The sequence below is a fragment of the Eublepharis macularius genome, chromosome 5 (assembly GCF_028583425.1).
Source record: "Eublepharis macularius isolate TG4126 chromosome 5, MPM_Emac_v1.0, whole genome shotgun sequence".
NCBI classification, from domain to species: domain Eukaryota; kingdom Metazoa; phylum Chordata; class Lepidosauria; order Squamata; family Eublepharidae; genus Eublepharis; species Eublepharis macularius.
The window spans coordinates 27003135-27018101 of NC_072794.1; the positions used below are offsets into that span (position 1 = coordinate 27003135).

At 40.7% G+C, this 14967-nt stretch overlaps 2 protein-coding genes across 2 annotated transcripts in view; one reads left to right on the plus strand and one right to left on the minus strand.

The window, feature by feature from the left end:
- Positions 1-12865, minus strand: part of ABL2 (ABL proto-oncogene 2, non-receptor tyrosine kinase) — a 57254-nt gene extending 44389 nt beyond the window's left edge. The window contains exon 1 of the mRNA XM_054980122.1: positions 12498-12865. Within this exon, the coding sequence (XP_054836097.1) occupies positions 12498-12705 (208 nt within the window). The 5' untranslated portion in view covers positions 12706-12865. The remainder of the gene's footprint in view (positions 1-12497) is intronic.
- Positions 12866-14733: 1868 nt separating this feature from the next.
- LOC129330301 (centrosome-associated protein 350-like) overlaps positions 14734-14967 on the plus strand; it is a 78609-nt gene continuing 78375 nt past the window's right edge. Inside the window, 1 exon segment of the mRNA XM_054980336.1 lies at positions 14734-14765. Coding sequence (XP_054836311.1) covers positions 14734-14765 — 32 coding nt within the window.

Below are 14967 nucleotides of genomic sequence, written 5' to 3' on the forward strand. Positions count from 1 at the left end.
ATGCATACATTCCAATGAATGCAAGCTCAGGGTGGAACCTTCTGCTGCAATCCAGCTCCTACCCATATGCTTTTACTGTACACACTCACAGACTCTTGCTTGCAGCATGAACAGTCATACAAGAGGAAGGCATCTCCCCCTCTCCCACCTTCTGTGCCCCCTGGAATTGTACTCACGCCCCGGAAACAACGAACTGAGCTAAGTGGGGTGTGCAGCAGGAGGGGACAAAATCGTCAGAAATCACCCTCCCTTCCCCCACCAAAGGAAATGCTGTTTTGTGAATAGAACAGCCACTTAGGATCCATACCTCTAAAAATGTCTGATAACAAAAAAGAAATTCATTAGATAGCTGAATAGCTGACCCAATATCTACATATTTAAAAGGTAAAATATCTTCAACAGGTGGCATACATAAGAATCCTAGGTGATCTCCCAAGCAATAACCAAAACTGAAGGCACATAGCTTCAGAAAACACATTCCACGTCAGACTTGTTCTGCTTGTAGAGTCTAAGCATTTATTCGTTTAAAATAGGACTATGCTGTACAAAGGCCAAGCTTAAAGATGTTACCTCATTCTACTTCTTACTGAATTGGTGATTGCTTCATGATGACTCCAATGAACACTTGCCCTCAGTCTTATGTCCCTCTTTACATCCCAGCCTGCTACATCCTCTCTGAAGAAGATAGGGAAGAAAATACTTTGTAAACCGCTCTGAGTGGGTGTTAAGTCATCCTGAAGGGCGGTATATAAATTGAGTGTTGTTGTTGTTATTGAAAGAACCATCAACCTTCAACCTTTTTGTCATATTTGTCAACATTACCACCTTCGAATAGGCAAGATAAACTGCCCATACATTTGCATTCTCCACTGTGGCCTTTGCAGCATGGTTTGCCGCCAGAAGTCAAGTTTCTGCAATTCCATGAACTATGTAAACAGAATTGTTCAGGAGGGAATTTCTCTAAACATTCTCAGATCATATTATAGCGCAGTAATTCAGGAAGATGCTTTTCACAAAGGGAACAGAACAGCAGATGATATCACTGTGCACAGGATGTATTGCCTGTCAGCTGTAGGTATTATCCTGTTCTCACTGCATTGTTTTGTTGCAATAATATAGATTAAAGCACATTAGATTATACAATAGAAATTATGACTATCTAATGAAGCATCAAACCAATCATAGTTTGTTTGTGCTATCACATGAAAAGATCTTAGATATTTGCGTAAAATAATCTATAAAACATGCAAATTCACATAGTATGTTAGAGTTTTGATTGGAAGAAATCTCATGAGATTATAGGTGAGAATTTTATTTTTGCATTGTAATGCATTTCACAGAAAATTAGATTGTTTTAAACAGTTAATTAGGAAACGTTAGCAAACCTAATACTTACTGCCTTTCTGTGTTCTGTTTTTGTAGGATTTATATTAATAAGCATATATTTTGATAACTTGCTTTGTTAAGAAACTAGGGTGTAATTTCAATAACGGAAATAAACTCTAGAAAGGTGTCTATGTACTTTGATGAGAAGAAGCATTGCAAAAAGGACCCTAAATAAATAATGTACTGATAGGCAGAACTTGTTCCAAGAACAGTCCTGTTTGACAGGCCTTACTAATTGCTGGAAGCTATCAACGAGTAAAAGATAAATCTTTCTTTTGAGATAGTAGGATCTTTAGTAAGGTGTGGATAACAGTCCATTACAGTTTCCCACTTATTTAGTGCCACATTCTGCATTGTTTAACATGTACCGGTTGCTTTATGATTTGTTTCAAACTTCTGTAATCTTAGTCTTGTTACACTGCTTATTAGATATTTCATCCCCATTGATTCCACTGATTTACACTTTGTAATTCACCCCGAGTCTCAATGAGAAAGGCAGATCATAAAGTAATATAAAATAATATGGGTCAGCAGTGATATCCAGTACATCTGGACACCACTCAATACGTGTGCCTTACAGTATTCCCCAACTTTTGCAATGCAAGGGGTTCTGTGGAATGAAAAAATAATCTCAAACCAGATTGTGCTAAAAGACTACACTACTGGTATCTTGATCCAACTTCTGCTAGTGAACTGTAAACTACAAAGGCACAAAGAAAGCTTTACAAAACCTTATGTTCTTGGAAGCAAATGAATCACAAGGCACACAAGTAGCATGCAACTACATATTCACAGAGCCACGCTGAACTCTGAGATTGCTGGATCCATACCAGTGACAAAGCAAAAGAACTCTTCAACACAGATCACTTACAAAACCTTATTATAAGGCTCTCCATATCTGATCTAACAGTCTTTTTCATCATCTTTCTAACAATTAGCCTAGCCATTCATGAACACAGGCCTTTGTTGTGTCCCAGCTTCAAGATTACACAAGCACTAATGAAAGAAGACAATGATGCAGTCACACTGGAAGTTCAAACCTAAAGTGACATTTAATCCAAGAGTCACTTATATAGCCTTATCTGTCATAGGATAAACTCACACTATTGAGTCCTGCTGCCACTATCAGCCAGCCAAACAACTGCCTACCACTCATAGATTTTTCAAGCAGCAATAGAAAACAGAAGAGAACTGATATTCCAGTCACTTTTACTACTGCCAGCAAGTTACAAAGTTTGTTCTATAGCAAACGAAGGAGAAAAAAGAATTATCTGGAGCCCAGTGCAATGGTTACCTTTGGTATATGCCTACCACCCGTAAACAGCTTCTCAATATTCATGAGGACTAGGGCATTCTAAAGAATCATCATCAACATGTCTCTCTCCTCTTAACAGGAACAATAAGGAGCCCACCGGCATCAAGTCTTCAATCAGGCATGACAGTATGGAGGAGAGGCTTGGAATGCAGAAAAAAATCCCACAATGCCACAAGAAAACAACCTGAGCCTTTGAAAACACAGCTGTAGGTACAAGACGCTGGCCTCTAAGGGCGAAAATAGGAAGTTGCAGGAGGAAAATTGTACTTCAGTTAGAGGAACTGAAATTAATAGAATACATGGTAAGTAAAGCATTTGAGATCATTTGAGTTTTTCCATTTGCAATTTGGCCTCTTGACAAACCACCCATACAGAATGGGCTACAAGTTTCCATCTGATATTCAATATTTGCAGCACAAGGTGATAAAAGATCTAATGTGGACTGTACCCCTAAAACATCAATGAAGCACTCGAAAATATGACATTTACATGTGGTAAGCAAAATATTTTACAGATCAAGTTCATTCGGGCATCGAGGTCTTTTAAAAAGTTGTCATTATAAAACTTCTACAATCACCTTGTCAGAATGGCGCATCCTTCTCGAAAGAGCAGGTCAGGCATAATGTTACAGTGCTAAAAGCCAAAAGAGATTTACTACAGTCAACTGAAACAACTCTATTCTTAGAGAGGAAACTGCGGGTTCCATCTTTCCCACATCTTCGGAAGACACTAGTATCAAAAGCTAGCTTGAATTAATCTTTGCCGGTTTGGCTTTTAGAAATGCCACCCCCACCATTATAGTTATTTATTGTGCTACAAATATAACTGCAGGGGTCCTGTCCTACAGAGCAGGTATTCATGTGTGTACATAAAAACCCACAAACCAGAAAATTTCCAAAGCAGACTTTGCTGATACAAATAAAGCTGTATTGTGGTTTACTAGGGCTGCCCGAAAGAAACCTCAAGGGCTTTGTAATGCAGTTGGCTGCCCATTATTCCAACAGAAAATGCTTCTACAGCCCATAACAATGTTTGCATCTTAAAGTGAAGTGAACCACTGCACAACCATGAAGGCCAGGCAAACTTCACTAGACAACAGAGAAGTTACACACTTGAAGTCTAAGGTGACTCCTTATCTCCCCACCTGGATTTCATGAAGCAGTATCCTTTCTCTAAACTCTTGTTATCAAATCTTACACAGCTGGACATTCTCTTGATGTAGTATTTTGTTCTGGATCAGATAAGGATCTGGAGAGGGTGAGCTCTTGGCAGTTCCTTTGTCAATTGGATTTGACAAACAAGAACTGAACTCTGCAGCGACAGGAACCCATGAAATGATCCAAATCGAAGACTAAAGTAACCAGATGGCTAATAGGTCTTGGGGGGGGATCCTATTAGAATGCCCAGCACTTCTTTCTGAGCCTTGTTTGATCTCTGGAACTGGGAAACAACATGGGCAATTGACAAAATTGCTCCTAGATAACCTCTCCCCTCTTAATAGGCTTGTCATCTCATTGGCTTACTAAGCAGCTTGGGGCAATGAAACAGCAGCAGCAACAGTCAGTGCAATAGTATTTTTAAAAAACTCAATATGATTCTGATTGGACACAAGCTAGAGATCATTTTAAGGCATACAGATAGCAAAGATGGAGGCTACAAAAGAATATTTCTCCACCACTGCACCTGTGCAAAGATGTCCAGCAGATCATTTTGAAGACCTGTTAAAACTAGGCAGACAAAATGAGGTGGAGCTCTTGATGGCTCATTTGTGACTGACTTTTATGGAGTAATTTGCAAATTATTTATTCCAGACTGGATGTCACGCTAATTATAAACAGGAATTGTATTGTCTTTCAGACTTGTATTGTCCAGTCGCAATAGGCTGTTTGAAGTCTGTTCTATCCATGGATATGGATAGGATTCTTGGAGTACAGAGTAAAGCTTGCTTCTGTTATGTTCAACTGACAGCTTTAACCATCCAGGAAAGGTATCAGAGAAACTGGCTAGGATAGATTATAAATGCTTATTAAATATTGTGTGGAGGGCTGTTGAGAGCCCTAGTCATAATAAAAAAATGGCAACACCTGAAAACAAAATAAGGCATAAAAAAAAAAGAACGAGACAAGCTGCAAAATGTGTTAAGTCCCCACCCTGATAGTCTAAATCTGAGGCCCAGGCCAAATGGCCCTCCTGTCCCCCATCCCCTGACTTCATCCACAAAGCAGGTAACACCCAAGTTTCTCTGTCATTTCCATCTAATCCTGGGGATAATGTGGAAGTGCCAAACCAGTGTCTGAAATCAGCGTACTGGATGGGTTTCAACAAACAAGCTTAATCCTGGAAAGACAGAGGTGCTAGGAAAAGATATATCACCTTCATTAGAGGAAGCTGCACTTTTCTGAGAACTAGGCCTGCAACTCAAGCATACAACTGGATGCACTGCGCAGTTCCTGGGTGGTCATAGCATCTGTAGCCAGGACCATCTTTTTACCTTCTCCAGCTGGTATGTCAGTATCAGCCTTTCCTAGGTAGCTGGTGACCACTACATTTGCTTTAGTTAGGGACATCCAAACTATTCTGTGTACCACAGTCTACAGAGGGTGTTTTATAATCTGGGTCCAATATATGTAAGCCTACCTGGCCACTGGTGTCACTGTCACATATCCTTCACTGTATGTTCCCATTCACTGAGGTATGAGGAATGACCACAAGAGAGAGCCTTTTCAATAGCAGCGCCAAAGAAGGCCTTCCACATATCATGCTTGTAAAGTTCTGCTGACAGTTAAAAACTACTCTACACAGGAGGGCTTTTGACATTTGAGTTTCTGGTTCTTCTTCTGTACTAGATTGCTAGCTGTTTCATTCAATATGGAGTCATGTTTTAAGCTGCTGATCTCTTTGTGTTCTATTATATCATTTTTCACTATTGTGATGTATTGCTTTTCATTATGTTTGTAAGCAGTCCTGGGAAATCCTTATAGAATAGAAAGGCAGAGCAAAAATATATAGATCTCATATACTGCAGAACAAGTACTAAAGACAACCACGTGTAATCTGATAGACCAATTAGACTGTAAGATTTTAATATTCCTCAAGGTAATAACTGGATTGCCTACTACTAGAAGTTACAATATGTGACTCCTAAACCAAATGTCAACAACTCTCCATTATTTCATAATATAAAACTGAAAAGGAGAGTTGTAACTCAAAAAGTAGTCATGAAAAAGATGGTGAGTTTTAGTACAGTAACTTTCCTGACTCCAACATAACTGTTAAAAAGCATCTAGCAAAATATCTCCTATAAACGTTAAATACACTACAATCGCTGACATATTGGGCTTTAGAGTTATAACCTGAAGCAGTAAAGCTACCATGCCTTTTAAAAAACAGTCCTTGAATGACAAGGCACAATGAGGCTGGGAATCATGTTCATAAAACAGATCAGGCTAGGCAGCAACAACTCCCTTTGGCCTTTAAAAACAAAACTACGCATAGTCTAGTATTCAGGAAGAGTTTTGTGTAATCTTAACTATCTGAAGCATTAAGTCAAAAGGCAAAATGTCACATTTACAACAGGAAGAAAGGAAACTGTTACAATATTTCATGCAGCTTAATGAATGGCACTGGAGGAACTGTGTGATAATGTAAGGTTCTTGGAAGATAAGTAAAGCAGACAAAATACACCTGAAGGGAAAACTAAAATCAAGCAATGACAACAAATTTACTCAGCAATGGATTAATAGTGGCTAGAACTTCAGTTACGTTAGAATATAACCAACTATGTTCTTTCTTGTGGAAAGTCAAATGTTTATGCACAGTTCTGTATAATATTTTCTTCACATTAGTTTAAGAGAACTAAACACTAGTCTCTGTGTTAACATCTCTTCCCTTCGTCCTACTCTTCTGTTGCTAAGATAAATGCATTGACCTAATGCATCTGATAAAGTAAGATCTGACTCACGAAAGCCTACACTGGAATAAATTGTTAGTCTCTAAAGTGCCACTGGACTCCCATTTTATTTTGTACTGTATTTCACGAACAAACACTATTTTTACATTCTTTAGGAAAGAGTGCTGATCTTCATAGCACAGTTTCACAGACAGGAGAAGGGTACTAAGTAATCTCAGGGCTTCTGTAAAAACAACCATATTGGAGACTCATTATTTTGGTTACATACCAACTATTAATCTATATCAATTACCATGCATTTCATCTTCAAAGTTATTTATAAGTGTTCAGTCTACAACACTCACAGCAAGAATCTTTATTACGCATGCAAGACAGTAATAGAAAATGTATGTTCATTGCTTACATTTAACAGAGGGCAAGTCTAAATGGCACCAAGACAAGACTGTTTGGGGCAAAATATATTCCAATACTTGCATGCACTCAGTTGCCTATGAAATGCACAATACCCTTAAGTCCACATGTTAAGAAAAGCAGGCAAGAGAGACTGTCCAGCAATTCACCCCTGCCCCCAATTTGCTATTTTAAAAGGACTCAAGTTTTGAGAAGAAACCTTATTGTGACAAGACTCTTATCAGTGTATAAGTGTGTTATGCATTTTCACCCAAATAGCAGCTTATCAATAGCACAAAGGGTTACCAGCTGTTAAAGTGAGGATAAGGTCCAAGGGTATGTTCTGAAAGCATATGATTCAGCAATTTTACTGAAACTAAGAAGGACAGTTCAACACATAAATGGGAACTCCAAGTATGCTGCCTTGAGTTTCATGATAGAAGAAGGACAGTAGATATAATGACTAATAAATACTATGGTGTATGTAGCGGGCCCTCATGTCAATGGAAATTCCTTTGGAAGGCAGGGAGCTCTAAATTCTGAGTCACTAGGACTTGAACTGGGAACCCTGACATCTGAGGCTAGGATCTGTTAACTATAACTCGCGGACCCTTCTCCAGAGGAGGGACAGCCTAATTAACCTGACGGCAAGCCCGATCTTCTAAGATCTTGGAAGCTAAGCAGGATCAGCTTTGGTTAGTAATTGGATGGGCGACCTGACCTCCAAAGACGACCAGGATCGCTAGGCAGAGACAGGCAATGGCAAACCATCTCTACCTATAACGTGATAGCATTTTCCAGCACCACAGCCTCAAAGCCCTCTTTAGGTGAAGAAGGGAATAAAAATGTGTAATATGAACAACTGGAAGGCAGGAAGAAGCTTCTGACAAGGCCTAGTATAATTATAAACCCAGCCTCCTCCTTTGCATGGTCAAGAACAGAGCTATACCTGGTAGGCTGCACTTTTTCCTGCTTATCCACTTCAAAAAGCCTGAGTTAGAGACTGCCCCCTCCCCAATTTCAGATGCATCCATCATCCACAGCCCTGGTCTGGCTCTGTTGACTAATCTTTTCTAGGGTGGCCTAGGAGAGGGTTGGAACTCCACTGTAGGAGTTACCACTGCTGCAAAGAGCCTTCCAGTTGTATGCTCATCACAGGGTTGCCCAGGAAATGAAAAAAGTTTCTGCCTTTGATTGCCTGCGTTAAGTAAAAAAGATAAAGCATTCCTCAGAAGGTTCCATTTCCATTTTAGAAAGAAAAGGTGGGTGTATGAATCATGTGTACTGCAATCTAAAATAAGAATCCTCTTGGGAGGAGAACAAGATACTTGAAGTAAAGGTACTTGAAGAGGAGCAGCAAAAATAAGGCAAGTGGGTCAAGACAGCAAAGTGGGAGGAATAAATTCACTTGCCAGGATGTGCGATTTTCTGGTTTTCCAAATGCATGCAAAGCTTGGATTCCTGCCTAGCGCGATTAAAACTCTTTAAATGCAAAAGGACTGCATGGACAGTATTCATCACTATAGGTTCCGTTCCAACTGAAGAAAGTTCTAACCTCTAGGGCATTCGCTTTAGCCAACATGGACCAGGCTGAAGGGCCAGCACAGCCAGAATTTCCCTGAGGTGATATTATAACTTATTTTTATAGATATAAATATATTGGCCTGTAGTCTAAGAATAGTTTATGCTGGTGGAAGTGCCCTTTAGTCAAAGGACTTCAAGATGATTTTTGCTGATCCCGTCCCACTATAGCTCCCCACTTTCCACTCTTTATGTTTCTAGGTATACACTTAAAAATGTCAAATATGAGAAGGACCGCAGGCTCCTAGGAGGAACAAGGAGGATGGGTTTGCTGATTATTCTGGAGCTCCGTTCCTTATATTTAAGTATTAAATATAACTATTAAATACCTCCACCACTGACAAGTTCTTTTAGAACTTCTCCTCCAGCCTTCAATAATGTTCTGGTTTCCCCTTCAAAGCAGGCCAAGGCTGTCTTTTACTTCATGTATAATAAGTAGACCCTCAACTTTGGTTGAGGACTTAAAGATGGTATCTTGGCCTATATGTTCCAGCAACACCAGAGATTTGTTTGATATGTTACAGTCAAGTACACATAAAGGTAACAAAGGTAACATTGTAGGCTAAGAGCAAACTCAACTAAGTGCATATTCCATTAAACAAGAATTATTTATAACCTACAAAATCAGATTAACACAGGCCACTTAATGATGACATCTTTACACCAATTCCAGACAGCAAGATGCAGATTGCAGAGAAATAAAAACAACAACAGATTCATATACCGCCCTTCAGGACGACTTAATGTCCACTCGGAGCAGTTCACAAAGTATGTTGTTATTATCCCCACAAAAAACACCCTGTAAAGTGGGTGGGGCTGAGAGACCTCCTAGAAGCTGTGACTAATCCAAGGTCACCCAGCTGGCTTCAAGTGGAGGAGTGGGGAATCAAACCCGGTTCTCCAGATAAGAGTCCCACTACACCATATTCTTGGTGAATACTAGTAAAGAGTCCAGTAGCACCTTTAAGACTAACCAACTTTACTGTAGAATAAGCTTTCAAGAACCACAGTTCTCTTCATCAGATGAACACTGCGGCCTTCTGCCCTACCCAAAAATGGAACTTGTTTAACAAGATCTGTTTAAGCAGACTTTAGGACACCAAATTAAACCTGAAGAGGTGATGTGTCTAATTTGTCCAAAACTGCGTTTAATATTTTTATATTCCCACAACCTTCTGGATAGTTGAGCTTTTGATAAATATTTAGGACTTACCTTTGGGAAGACAAGTTTTTTATATACATGACAACAAAATATAGCAAATACCTTGATAAGAGAGTATTAATAAAGTCCTCGATAATCTGTGTATCTACACTGTATTTCAATTCCTCTGACAGCTATTTCCAAATCCCAGTAGTTTTCAAAATTATGTTCGAGGGAATTCTGCTAAAAATTTATAAAGTTTCCTCAATGAGAAAATCAGTCATGGTGAGCAAGCTTCCCTAAGCCTTTCCCACCAATATTCATGATCTCTAATGTTTAGCCACGATCAAATGTAGCATGTTCCAGGATATATTTTCAATTCATGAACAAACAGCAGAGTTTTTGGGCTCTGGCTAGCATTCCAAACACTTAGGATGTCCCCTACAACAACATGGAACAGGTTTCTTGAAAGTGAAGGTTTTAAAACCACAATGGTAACTTAAGAAGTTTGCCAGAACCTGCCTACAGCATTATCACCATCCTAGGGATAACTACACACAGCTTGCCTTCATCAGGTATTTCCGACCAGCCTACACCTTTCCTCCCTCCCCCAATTGCTGATAGGTGCTTGGTTGGGCATTCCATGAAAACGTTCAATAAAAAAAGGTGTATCACCCAATAGTGATGAATTAGAAATTGTATCTGACTTTCGGAGACGGTGGGTAACCTTCCTGAGTTGTGAGTTGCCAACTCTCTACTTAAAAGACTTCTCAGAAGATCATAAAAGAACAATGATGACAGAAGAGACTGGCAAAGCTTTCTGAACTTTTCCAAATAGCACTGCATTTCTGACAGACCTACTCAAAGCCTCTCAGGCTAGAGATGCTGACACTCTACCAAGAGATGCCACTCACTCTCTTATACACTCAGCATTTACTTCTGTCTTCAATCCTGCCAGCAGGTTATTAAACCATTAATTTGAGAAAAACAAACCTGGCATCACGATGCCTCTTAAGAATGCCAAAAAGGAATAAATGTGGACATTGGCCACAAGAGCGCTCTAGCAAGCTCTAGAACTGGCATCACTCAGGAAGCCTGGCAAGAAGTGCACTTCCCAATATGCTGTTACAATGGGGCTTTAAGCATACTAACAATAACAAATCTTTACCATGCCAATAAAGCACCACTCACTGAGATTACAGAGACAATGCACACCAGCAGACAGTGATAGAGCCAGGGAAGCATAACAGGAAAGTGATCAAAGACACTACTTCATGCCTCACTAGGAACATATGCATACACATACATGGATGTGTGAATACATAAAACAAGAGTCAGAAGCCTACCCTTGGAGATACTTAAAATGCAAAGAAAACCATACGTTTTAAGCACCTTTGTTGCATTCTAGTACACCAACACCTTTAAAAATAGTCACTCCATAAGTAAGAACCAGCAGGCAGCCATAGATAAAGATGATCCCAAAGGAATAATCACACATGGTCAGAATTCTAGACCAGCAGTCGCATTTTTATGTTCTAAGAAAAAAAAATCAGTCCTTCGACAATTTCAAGAGCCAGAGCCCATCTGTGGCCAGAAGCATGTTAGTGACACTTAAGTAGGTAGTAGCTTAAATGTCATGCAGTGAGGGTTGCTTTAAGGTAAAGTTTGACCGTTCAACAGTTATCTGGGGAAGCCCAGACAAAGTACACCTGTGACTGTCAGATGCTTAGGACTGTCAAAGATGAGGTCTGCAATCTTCATGCTCTGCTTGTGCTCTCTCTCCCAGAAGCGATGCTGGATTAGATGGGAGAGCCCATGTCATAAAGGAGGCATACTGTCAGGCTAGACCCAGATTCAAATTAGGCTATGGAAGCACACTGAGTAACTGTAGGCCAATCGTTCTCTCACCCTGGCTTACCTCATAAAGTGACTAGAAGGATAAAATGAGGAAGAGAAGCTCTGCATGCCACTGTTAAGTTCTTTGGTGGGAGAACCTTAAGGAAAAACCTAAAATGATGGCCATGGCCCTTTAGCCATGCTCATACACAAGGGTGTGTGCGCGTGAGTGAATACTTGCCTAAAAGGCAAGTCTATATGTACTTAAGCATAGCCACGACACTGTGGAAGTGCTGAACTAGCACCAAACAGACCCAAGCCCAAATCCTCCTTCCGCCACGAAACTCTGTGTAGCCTTGGGCCAGACATTCTCGAACCTACCTCACAGGCTAACAAAATTTGTGGTAAGGTATGAGCGTTCATGAGCCACAGCTCACTTCTTCAGATATTGGTTATCTGAAAAAGTGAGATGTGGCTTACTAAAGCTCATACCCTACCACAAATTTTGTTAGTCTTATAGGTGCTGCTGGGCTCTTGCTCTTTTCTACTGCTACAGACAGACTAACACAGCTACCTCACAGGGCTGTTGAAGAACAAACTGGAGGAGACGGCCACGGATATCACGCCCAGCTCCTTGGAAGAAAGGATTTCAAACATGCACCTATCGTTATCACCTTCACACCCTCACGGCTGTTGGAAACAGAGAGACCTTTGCGCAACGCAGCAGAGCCAGAGCTATGCTCTGAAGCATGGGGTGGCGACTCCCTCCCCCCGTGTCTTGTTCAGTGGCGCCCCTGGAAAAGGGTGTGGAGGAACCCTCCCCACTGCCATTGCTGCTCCTGCGCCACACCCATTCGCTTCCAACGTCGGCGGCAGCCCACTGCAAGCAGCCCCCTTCCTTCCTGCCTGCCTTCCCCCGGCCTCCCCTCCCCGCTTACCGTGCTGGGTAAAGACATTGAAGCCGCTCTCGGCTCCTCGCGGAGCAGCCACCTCTCGCCTTCGGCCAGCGGGCCTGGCTGCGCCGCCGCTGCTGCCACGGAGACCCCTCGGCTGGGAAGGAGGCTGCTGCTGCTGCTGCTGCTGCTGGGGCGGCTGCTGGGGCGCGGCGGCGCCCGGCTCCCCGACGCGGCCCACCTGCTGGCCCATCTCCGGTCTCCGCCCGTCCCGGGCCCCCGCCAGCGCCCCCGGCCTCCTGCTTCTCCTCACATGCCGCCGCGGACGCCGCTTCTCGCGTCGCACCCGGCGCCCCACAGGGCTGCCCTGCCTCCTTTGGCCGCCGCCGCGCTCCGGCCAGGCCCTCACGGACTCGCCCCCTCCGCCCCCGCCATCTTAACCACAAAGCTCCAGGCAGGGGACAGAGCGGCTCCTCGCGCCCACCTCCGGTCCTCCCAGGGCGGCCGTTGCTCCCCCGCCCACCCTAGCCCCGCCCTCCCTCTAGTGAACTGTCTTTTCTGGCTGTTCTCTGTGAAGAGAGCGGAAAAAGCTGGGGGGATTCTTAAAATTAATTAATTCCTAAGTAAGTAACGCGTGCAGCAGATAAAATAATCCCTCGTGTGTAGGCTATCCAGGATAAAGAGGCCAAAAGATTTTATTGTTATCAATGATAAATCTTCCCTCACATGTAGGATTAAAAAAAAATGTTCTTATTATTATTCATTGTAAATATTCACTCAGATGTGTAGGGTAAGAAACATAATAAGTTTAATTATTATTATTAACAGACTATTAATACCCTATCATATTGTATTTCACTTCCGCTGTGTAATCTGTCTTGGGTCTGAGTGAGAAAGGCAGCAGTAAATAAATGTTTTTTACATTTTTATTGAAATGTCCTTGAAATAGACTATACCAATACTGTATAATCTGCCTTGAGTCTCAGTGAGAAAGGTGGATTATAAATAACAATTATTATAACTGTGCTTATATATCATTCTTCTAGACAGATTAGTGCTCCACTCAAGAGTGGTGAATAAAGTTAATGTTGTTATCCCCCCAATATAGTTAAATAAATAAATAAATAAAATGTTTTCTTAGAGGAAGGATAAAAAGCCCAAATATGTTAAACAGTTAAATTGTCTCACAAAGGTAGGACAGCCCTGCCCCCATACATTTGTTATTAATAATAAATATTCACTCAGATGTAGGGTAAAAGTGTCAAATTGGTTGTATTATTATTAGTAGTAATTATAGTAGCAATAGTGAATATTAACTAAGATGTAGAATGTAAAAAAAAATTATTATTAATACTCCTCCCTCAAAGTTAGCAGATCTAAGATAGAAACCCAAACATGCTTAAATAATGATTTTTTAAATTAATAAATGTTCTCTTAAGCATTAGAAACCCTAAAGAGGAAACTTTTTTAATATGTACTCCTTTGGTTAAAAGGGAATCCTTTCCATGTAGGATTTTAAAAACCTATAATAATAGTAATGCAAACCAAAACCAAAGATGAAGTGGCTTCTGTTTGAGTAGACAAGCAGGCTTTCAAAAACAGAACAGCAGCTTACTTGCTGCTGTTTAAATTTCCTTTTAAGTCTTTATTAGAACCTTCACTGAAAAAGTTAGGATTTCCTTTGGAATTCATGTGCCCTAAGGCCACAATCCTAAAACACTTTTCTGAGAGTCTTCCTGATTATATAAAATGGGACTTACTACTGAGCATACCTGCTTAGTTTACTCCCTACATGTGTTACACAACAAGGACTGAGAATAGTGGGAAAGGGTATAGACATTTTGCAAGAAATACTGAATCACAGGTGAAAGACAGTTCTTGCTCATCTTAATATTTATGTGTGGCTTCCTAAGTCATACTGGCCTATCTGCAGTATTGATTAAGACACAGTATATTGCAGTATTGTTAACATTTCAACAAATAGTTACACATTTCAGCACAATTGTATAATAAACAATGGACACTTCTGGGAACTGAACATTTAGGACACAATCCAACAAATATTAGTCACAAATCCCTCTTTTATTGAGTCGCTCTATTGTCTATTTTCACTTGCTAGAACACTGACAAGTGTGAGCAGGTAAATAAAAACAATGCCTGTGAAGTATTTAGAACACTCAGTGCAATAAATGCTGTTTATCCTGTGGCATTCCATAGCTTTTACTGGATTACTAGCCTGTTCATTCCATGGGCTTAATAACCTTGTTAAATAGAAGGGTACATGTTCCTTAAAGAACTTCCAATTGAACTAAGGTAAAGGCAAGAAAAACAAGACAGCTAATTCAACAATACATAGGGTAATGGTCTGGGTCAAGTAAAATTTGGGATCTAGGTTAGCTGAAGAATTCTGAGCCCAACTCTGTTCTATTTTGCTTCAGGATTTTTGAGCTGTTCCTTATATGAATCACCCAATTTGTAAAACTGATTAGTCTGCTGTCGCTTTATGAGTGTGAGA